The sequence below is a fragment of the Myotis lucifugus genome, unplaced genomic scaffold (assembly GCF_000147115.1).
Source record: "Myotis lucifugus unplaced genomic scaffold, Myoluc2.0 scaffold_724, whole genome shotgun sequence".
Lineage (NCBI taxonomy): Eukaryota > Metazoa > Chordata > Mammalia > Chiroptera > Vespertilionidae > Myotis > Myotis lucifugus.
The window spans coordinates 221,853-229,221 of NW_005871772.1; the positions used below are offsets into that span (position 1 = coordinate 221,853).

Sequence of the window (7,369 nt, forward strand, 5' to 3'; positions counted from 1 at the left end):
CGTTTCTATTGTTTCTTTTCTTTTTTAAAAAAAAATATATTTTATTGATTTTTTACAGAGAGGAAGGGAGAGAGATAGAGAGTCAGAAACATCGATGAGAGAGAAACATCGATCAGCTGCCTCTTGCACATCTCCCACTGGGGATGTGCCCGCAACCCAGGTACAGGCCCCTGACCGGAATCGAACCTGGGACCTTTCAGTCCGCAGGCCGACGCTCTATCCACTGAGCCAAGCCGGTTTCGGCTCTATTGTTTCTATTCCTGTTGCCTCGCCGGGCGGGGAGCACAGCCCTGGTTTGGGGAGCACGGCCAGCAGGGCCTCTGCCATCCAGGGTGAGATGAGCCGAGGAGCGCACGCCGTGTCGCAGCCGCTGTCCAGGGTCCGCCGGCACCGCGGGGACGCGGGTCGCTCAGACAATGAAAACTTCCCTGCTGTTCCCTGAGTTGCTGGAGTCAGCGATTGGACCGCGTTTGGAGGATTCGCTGGCGGGCCGTTGCAAGGCACCTGCTTTCTGGGCCGACTCCGGCAGGAAAGTGCTGATGCGCCTAAAAGACCAGCAGGCCGGGTGCTGGCGGGCCCGGGGAGCTGCCGAGGTGGAGGCTCCGCCTGCCAGCTGGCGTGTCGGCCTCGCCCGCAGCAGGGCCAGCTGCTCTGCCGGACGGAAGTGTGGTCACCTTCCCGGATCATCAGAATCTTAGTCCGGGGGTGACCCCTGAGTCCCGAGCCCGCATCTCAGATGCACCCAGAGCTGACCTCCAAATCGAGGGGTGTCCTCCAGCCCAGTTCCCACGGAGCCTGCGGGATCTGAGGTTGATTTATTTCTTTTTAAGTATATTTGTATTGATTTCAGAGAGGAAGGGAGAGGGAGAGAGAGAATCATGGATCGGCTGCCTCCTGCACACCCCCCACTGGGGATGGAGCCCACAACCCGGGCATGTGCCCTGGCAGGGAATCGAACCCTGACCTCTTGGTTCGTAGGTCAATGCTCAAGGCCGGGCGAGATCTGCGGTTTCACGTGCTGTTTCCTCTCTTCCCAGGCAGCCAGGATTGCTGGCCACCTGCAGCATCTTTTCGGAGACGGCGGCTGGCACGGAAACCGGCTACATGAGAAGCGAGGCCGGGCCCCTGATCAGGTTGCTCTCCGCTGCCGGGGGCGCCTCGTCCCGGGCCCAGGGCAGAGCGTGCGGTGAGGAGCCCTGTCTGTCGGAGTCCAGGGCCAGACAGCGTGGCCTTGACCCTGGAGGCCCGTGGCGAGGCCCCGAGGTTGGGAGCCCACTTTCCAGGAGCGCAGCAGCCCCGACTCTCGCCCCTGGGGGCCCCCGAGGCCCAGTCCAGACCCCGGTGAGAGGGGCCCCAGGCTTCTCTGGCATTCAGTTCGGAGCTGGCACCGGATTGCCCGCCAGGCTGCCCAGGGGGTGCGGCCCTGGGGACGCTGGGGTGTCGGAGGGCAGCGCCCACCCCATTGGACAGGTCCTTGAGGGCCCCCAGGTCCCTCCCCCGGGAACGCCCACCTGCCGGGGAAAGGAGCGGAGGGGGCACCCCGGACAGAAGGCCCGCCCCGGCCCCCCGAGGAGGCGAGGGGGCCCCCAGCTGCAGCCTCGGGAGGGGGCCCCTCAGCCCCCCGCGGGCCCCCCAACAAGCCTTTAACCTTCCGGTTTCAGCTTCTTCGGGTTCTCCGTTCGGTTTGGCCGGGGAACGCGGAAAAGCAGAGGGCTTCCCGCCGGCCAGGGAGGCCGAGGACACTGGGGCCAGAGCCTGCCCAGCCCGGATGGGCCCCGCCAGGACCCTGGACATGGACATCTCTCTCCCCGCTTTGGTCTCAAGGCAGCTCAGGGCCCGCGGACTCCGCCTGGACCCGGGCGGGCAGCCCCGGCTGCAGGGTGAGCCGCTCTCTGTACTGGACACAGACGCCGCTTCCTCCTGCTCCCCGGATCCCCCAAAGTGCGAGGGGGCTGCTAGCCGCTGGGACCCGCTGCTCCGGAAGTGCGAGCCCCTGCTGCAGGGGTGTCTGCTCAGCCACCGCCGACGGCTGGAGGTGGGTGTCCCCAGGCCCGGGCCACGGGTCACCGGCTCTGATGACCTCCGGGCAGAGGGCAGGAAGCGGGCAGTTCTGGGGGTGACCGACTTCCCCCCGAAGCTGCAGGAGACGCTGCTGCACGCCCGTCTCCTGCTTCTCCTTTTCCCTCCGAACACAGATCTGTTCTCCTTTCAGCTTCTCTGTCACGGAGGAGCTCAGATTTGCCCTCTGTTGGGCCGAGGGCTCCCCTGCCGATCCAGGCCCAGGTGATGCATGGTTAGTGCAGCCCAGCTCGGCTAGGAAGCAGGAACCAGCCAGCGAGAGGGGCTGGCCCGGGAGCAGGGGCCGGAGCCGGCCGTGTGGGGGCTGAGAGTTACAGAGTGGTGATGCCCGTGTGGGGCGCCACCCTCCTACTGTGGGGTCTGCTTGCCAGAGGGCATTTCCCGTTAAACCCCTCAACTTCCTTGTTCTTTTTATTTATTTTTATTTTTTAATTGATTTACGAGAGGAAGGGAGAGAGAGACAGAAACATCAATGATCAGGGAGAATCATTAATCGGCTGCCTCCTGCACGCCCCACACTGGGGATGGAGCCCACAACCCGGGCATGTGCCCTGACTGGGAATTGAACCGTGACCTCCTGGTTCATGGATTGACATGCAACCCCTGAGGCACAGCAACCAGGCTTGCAAGAGATTCTGACATATTACCTTCCTCCAGTTCACCCACCGCATGGCCAGCAGAGCGGTGTTCCTGGGCGGTGGTGGGAGAGGGTCAGTCTTTGGTTCAGAACCTTTGGGGCTCCTTGCTCCCGGGGACGGCATCCAAGTTCCTTATCCTGATCATCGCGGCCTTTCCTCCCCCCCAGCCCGCCCGGGGGTGCCTTCCTCCTGCTGGGCCATCTGGCCCTGCTTCCTGTCCGCAGACCCCGGCGGCTGCGCCTCAGACCTTTGCTCACAGTTTTCCCTCTGCCTGGAATTTCCTTCCTGCACCTTCCCACCTGCCCGGCTCCTGTGTATCCTTTCTGGGGGCTCCGAAGCCACCTCCCCGTGTGACATTTCCTGCCCCCTCTGCACCCAACGCGTCCCCCCGCTTCCATTTTGTTCCCAAAGCACTTTGGACATGTCCCTGTTACAGCACTCGCCACCTCCAGTGATGATTTTTAAAAATATATTTTTATTGATTTCAGAGAGGAAGAGAGAGGGAGAGAGAGAGAGAGAGACATCAATGATGGTAGAGAATCACTGATCGGCTGCCTCCTGCACGCCTCCTACTGGGGATCCAGCCTGCAACCCGGGCATGTGTCCTGACCGGGAATCAAACCCTGACCTCTGGTTTATAGGTCGATGCTCAACCCCTGACCCACACCGGCAGGCCAGGCCACCTTCCTAAGTTTTTTTTAAAAAAAATATTTTATTGATTTTTTACAGAGAGGAAGGGAGAGGGATAGAGAGTTAGAAACATCGATGAGAGAGAAACATCGATCAGCTGCCTCCTGCACACCCGCTACTGGGTAAGTGTCCACAATCAATGTACATGCCCTTGACCGGAATCGAACCGGCCAGGGCGACCTTCCTAATTTTAATCTGATTTTTTTAGAACGGAGACCGTTAGGTCAGGTCAGGACATTTGTGTCCTTTTCATGATACATGTTTCATGTAGCCGAGGCTACCGTGGGATGTTTTTGTTTAAAATGACCTTTTAACTCTGTGGAGTTTATGCTCACATGACACTTTTTGTTGATGTACCTTTTTTGTGTGTGTGTCAGAAAGGAATTCATCTGGCGCTGGAAAAATGTACATGCGTGGTCCCTTTCTTCCCGGCGAATAAAGACGTTCAGTTGTGCAATAGCTTCTGAATGTTCGCAGCGTTAGGAAGATAAGCTGCCGTTGTAATCTCGTTTTCCTTTTCTCTCCCCGAAAACAACATAGGTGAACGCCTTAAGGCTGAAGCTTCAGAAACTCCTGGAGAAAGCCGTTGAGGAGGATGATTACGATAAGGGTGAGTTTGACTTGTTTATCGGCTGTTTCTTCTGTTCCAGAATGCTCCATCTCTCACTCCCTTCCTGCCCAGATCTGCCTTCCACCCCCAGATGAACTGGGCCTTCACTCCCTCTAGACTAGTGGTTCTCAACCTTCTGGCCCTTTAAATACAGTTCCTCATGTTGTGACCCCAACCATAACATTATTTTCGTTGCTACTTCATAACTGTAATGTTGCTACTGTTATGAATCGTCATGTAAATATCTGATATGCAGGATGGTCTTAGGTGACCCCTGTGAAAGGGTCGTTCGACCGCCAAAGGGGTCGCGACCCACAGGTTGAGAACCGCTGCTCTAGACATTCGGCTCGGTGACAACCGACTAGTTATTTTTATTTTTTATTTTTTATTTTTATTGATTTAAGGGAGGGAGAGGGAGAGGGAGAGATACATCAGTGATGAGAGAGAATCGTGGATTGGCTGCCTCTTGCATACCACCCAGTGTGAGGATCAAGCCCGCAACCCGGGCCTGTGCCCTGACGGGGAATTGAGCTGTGACCTCCATGTTCATAGGTCTGTGCTCAACCACTGAGCCACACTGGCCGGGCTGAGCTCTTTGGCTTCATACTCTCTGGGACCACATGGCAAAAGGGTTGAGTTTGAAAGGGGCCAGCCGAGCTACAGGGGTCAAATCTATTCGAGTTCCATGAAGATGCCCGCCAGGGCCCACGCGAGGAAGGAGAAGTGTTAACACGAGACTAGAAGGTGGACTTGGTCAGAAGCCAGAAACACACAAATTAGGAAGGTGGCCCGGCCGGCGTGGCTCAGGGGTTGAGCATCAACCTATGAACCAGGAGGTCAGGGTTCGAGTCTCAGTCAGGGCACAGGCCCGGGTTGGGGGCTCGATCTCCAGTGTAGGGCGTGCAGGAGGCAGCCGATCCATGACTCTTTCTCATCATTGATGTTTCTCTCTGTCTCCCCCTCTCCCTTCCTCTCTGAAATCAATAAAAATATGTTAAAAAAGGAAAAGAAAAGACAAGACCATGGGAAGGGTGGCAGCCCCTGAGTCACCTCTCTGCCTGCAGTCCGCAGGCAGGAAATGAGCCCGAGGGACATGGCTCCTTATTTCCTATTTGCCAAGAAGAAGCTCGTTTGCATGCAGCCCGACTCCTTTCAAGCTGCAAAAAGTGCTGGGAGTGAGGTGCAGCGTATAGATGAAAGCGTGCACATCACACCAAAGCACCGACAGCTCGGCCGGCCGTGTCCCCTCTCCCGAGGGCACACTGGTTTTCTTCCCTGTGGTCTGGATTTCATGACCCTGAGTCTCTTGTTCTCCGCCTCATTCTCGGTTGCACGACATTGGGTGACATTGAGAAAATGGAACTGGAACTCTGCGTGGCCTCTGAAGGAATTGGCTATCCTGATTTTGAGAGTAGATGGAAAAAAATGGAAAAGGAGAAAAAAGAAAGAGGCATAAGTGGGGTGCTAAGGACAACAGCAAAGAGGAAGAGATTGGAGAGGTTGATTCTCTGTCCGGGTCATTTTTCTTAAAAAAAAAAAAAAAAGTTTTATTGATTTCAGAGAGAGGAAGGGAGAGGGAGAGAGAGAGAAACATCAACCATCGATCAGCTGCCTCCTGCACACCCCGCACTGGGGATCGCACCCACAGCCCAGTCATGCCCTGACCAGGAATCGAACCGTGACCTCCTGGTTCATAGGTCGATGCTCACCACTGAGCCACGCCGGCCGGGTGTGTCCGGGTCATGTTTCTGTGTGTGTCTGCTGCTCTGTGACCTGTGCCCTTGTGGGCAGAGGGGGTGAAGGGTCAGTTCCCAGCCAACGCTTCAATCCGTCCGTCTAAAGCTGCCATTCAAGAGCATGGCGCCCGTGTCCTCTGCGTCGCGGCAATGACACGGTGTCACCGCCGCCCCGGGACCCCTCGCGCTCGGCATGCCTCGCTGGCAGCTAATTTGCTTTTTATAATTGTTCCGCCACTTAATTAAATCTCGCAATCTTCTCTGATAAGAACACGGACATCAGCTTCTACAGCAACACACTGCACGACAGAGAGTTACAGCCGGGGGGCCCTCCCGTGGCTGCTGTCCCGGGTGTAAGGGTCCTTCCGTGCGTGGCTCCCTGCCCTCGGCCCTGCGCGCGCTCACGCCACTGCCCCTGCCCATGCATCAGCCACTCCGGAGGCCCTGCCTTCCGCAGGCGACGCCTGACCCACTTTCTGAAAAAAAGTTATCTGGGAAAATGGGACTGTGTCCTGTGAGAGTTGGAAACAGAGACCCTGGCTGTCTATAGATGTTTGAGGGGGACCAAGGTCTTGAGTTGGAAGGAGGCAGACACCCTGCAGAACCCAAGGGCGTCTCGTGGGTCGTGGGTCGTGGGTAGAAGTCACAGGAGGAATTGCTCGCTTTCCCCTGGTGCTGGTGGCGGGGGGTCGGGACCAGGAGTCTTTAAAAAAAAAATAGCCCTGACCTGTCTGGCTCCGTGGATGGAGCTGGCCTGCGGACTGAAGGGTCCCAGGTTCGATTCCGGTCAAGGGCATGTGCCTTGGTTGCGGGCGCGTCCCCAGTGGGGGGTGTGCAGGAGGCAGCTGATCGATGTTTCTCTCTCATCGATGTTTCTAACTCTCTATCCCTTTCCCTTCCTCTCTGTGGAAAATCAACAAAATATATGTGTGTGTGTATCTATCTATCTATCTATCTATCTATCTATCTATCTATCTATCTATTTTTGGTATTAATTTTAGAGAGGAAGGGGGAGGGAGAGAGAGCTAGAAACATCCATGATGAGAGAGAATCATGGATTGGCTGCCTCCTGCACACCCCACATTGGGGATGGAGCCTGTAACCCCGGCATGTGCCCTGACCGGGAATCAAACGGGGAGGGACCTCCTGGTTCCTAGGTCAACGCTCAACCGCTGAGCACATGCCCGCCGGGTTGTGGACTCGATCCCCAGTAGGGGGTGTGCGGGAGGCAGCAGATCCACGATTCTCCCTCATCATGGATGTTTCTCTCTCTCTCTCCCTCTCCCTTCCTCTCTGAAGTCAGTAAAATCAATAAAAAACAAAAGCGTACGGGGGTGACAGGGTGATAGAATCAGATGGGTCCCAGGTCTCCTAGCAGCAGCTGGAATACCCCGAGCGCCTCGCCTAACGCCTGTGACAGGCGACAGGGACCGGAGAGCCCCCGGCAGAGGGACGCTGTGACATCCCACAGTAGACACGAGGGGCTACTTCCAGTCACGGCAGCGTGCTGGGCGGAATGACCTTTATCAAAGGCTGACGACAGTGATGTAGCGGAAGGGACAGCTTTCCACAAAAGACCTTTACAGCGCGCCCGCTTGTCTCCCGGGGAAATAAGT

General features: G+C 56.8%; 1 protein-coding gene across 1 annotated transcript in view; it reads left to right on the forward strand.

The window, feature by feature from the left end:
* Positions 1 to 982: 982 nt before the first annotated feature.
* DISC1 (disrupted in schizophrenia 1) overlaps positions 983 to 7,369 on the forward strand; it is a 48,266-nt gene continuing 41,879 nt past the window's right edge. The window contains 4 exon segments of the mRNA XM_023746702.1: positions 983 to 1,097; positions 1,100 to 1,341; positions 1,943 to 2,035; positions 3,948 to 4,017. Of these exon segments, the coding sequence (XP_023602470.1) occupies positions 983 to 1,097; positions 1,100 to 1,341; positions 1,943 to 2,035; positions 3,948 to 4,017 (520 nt within the window).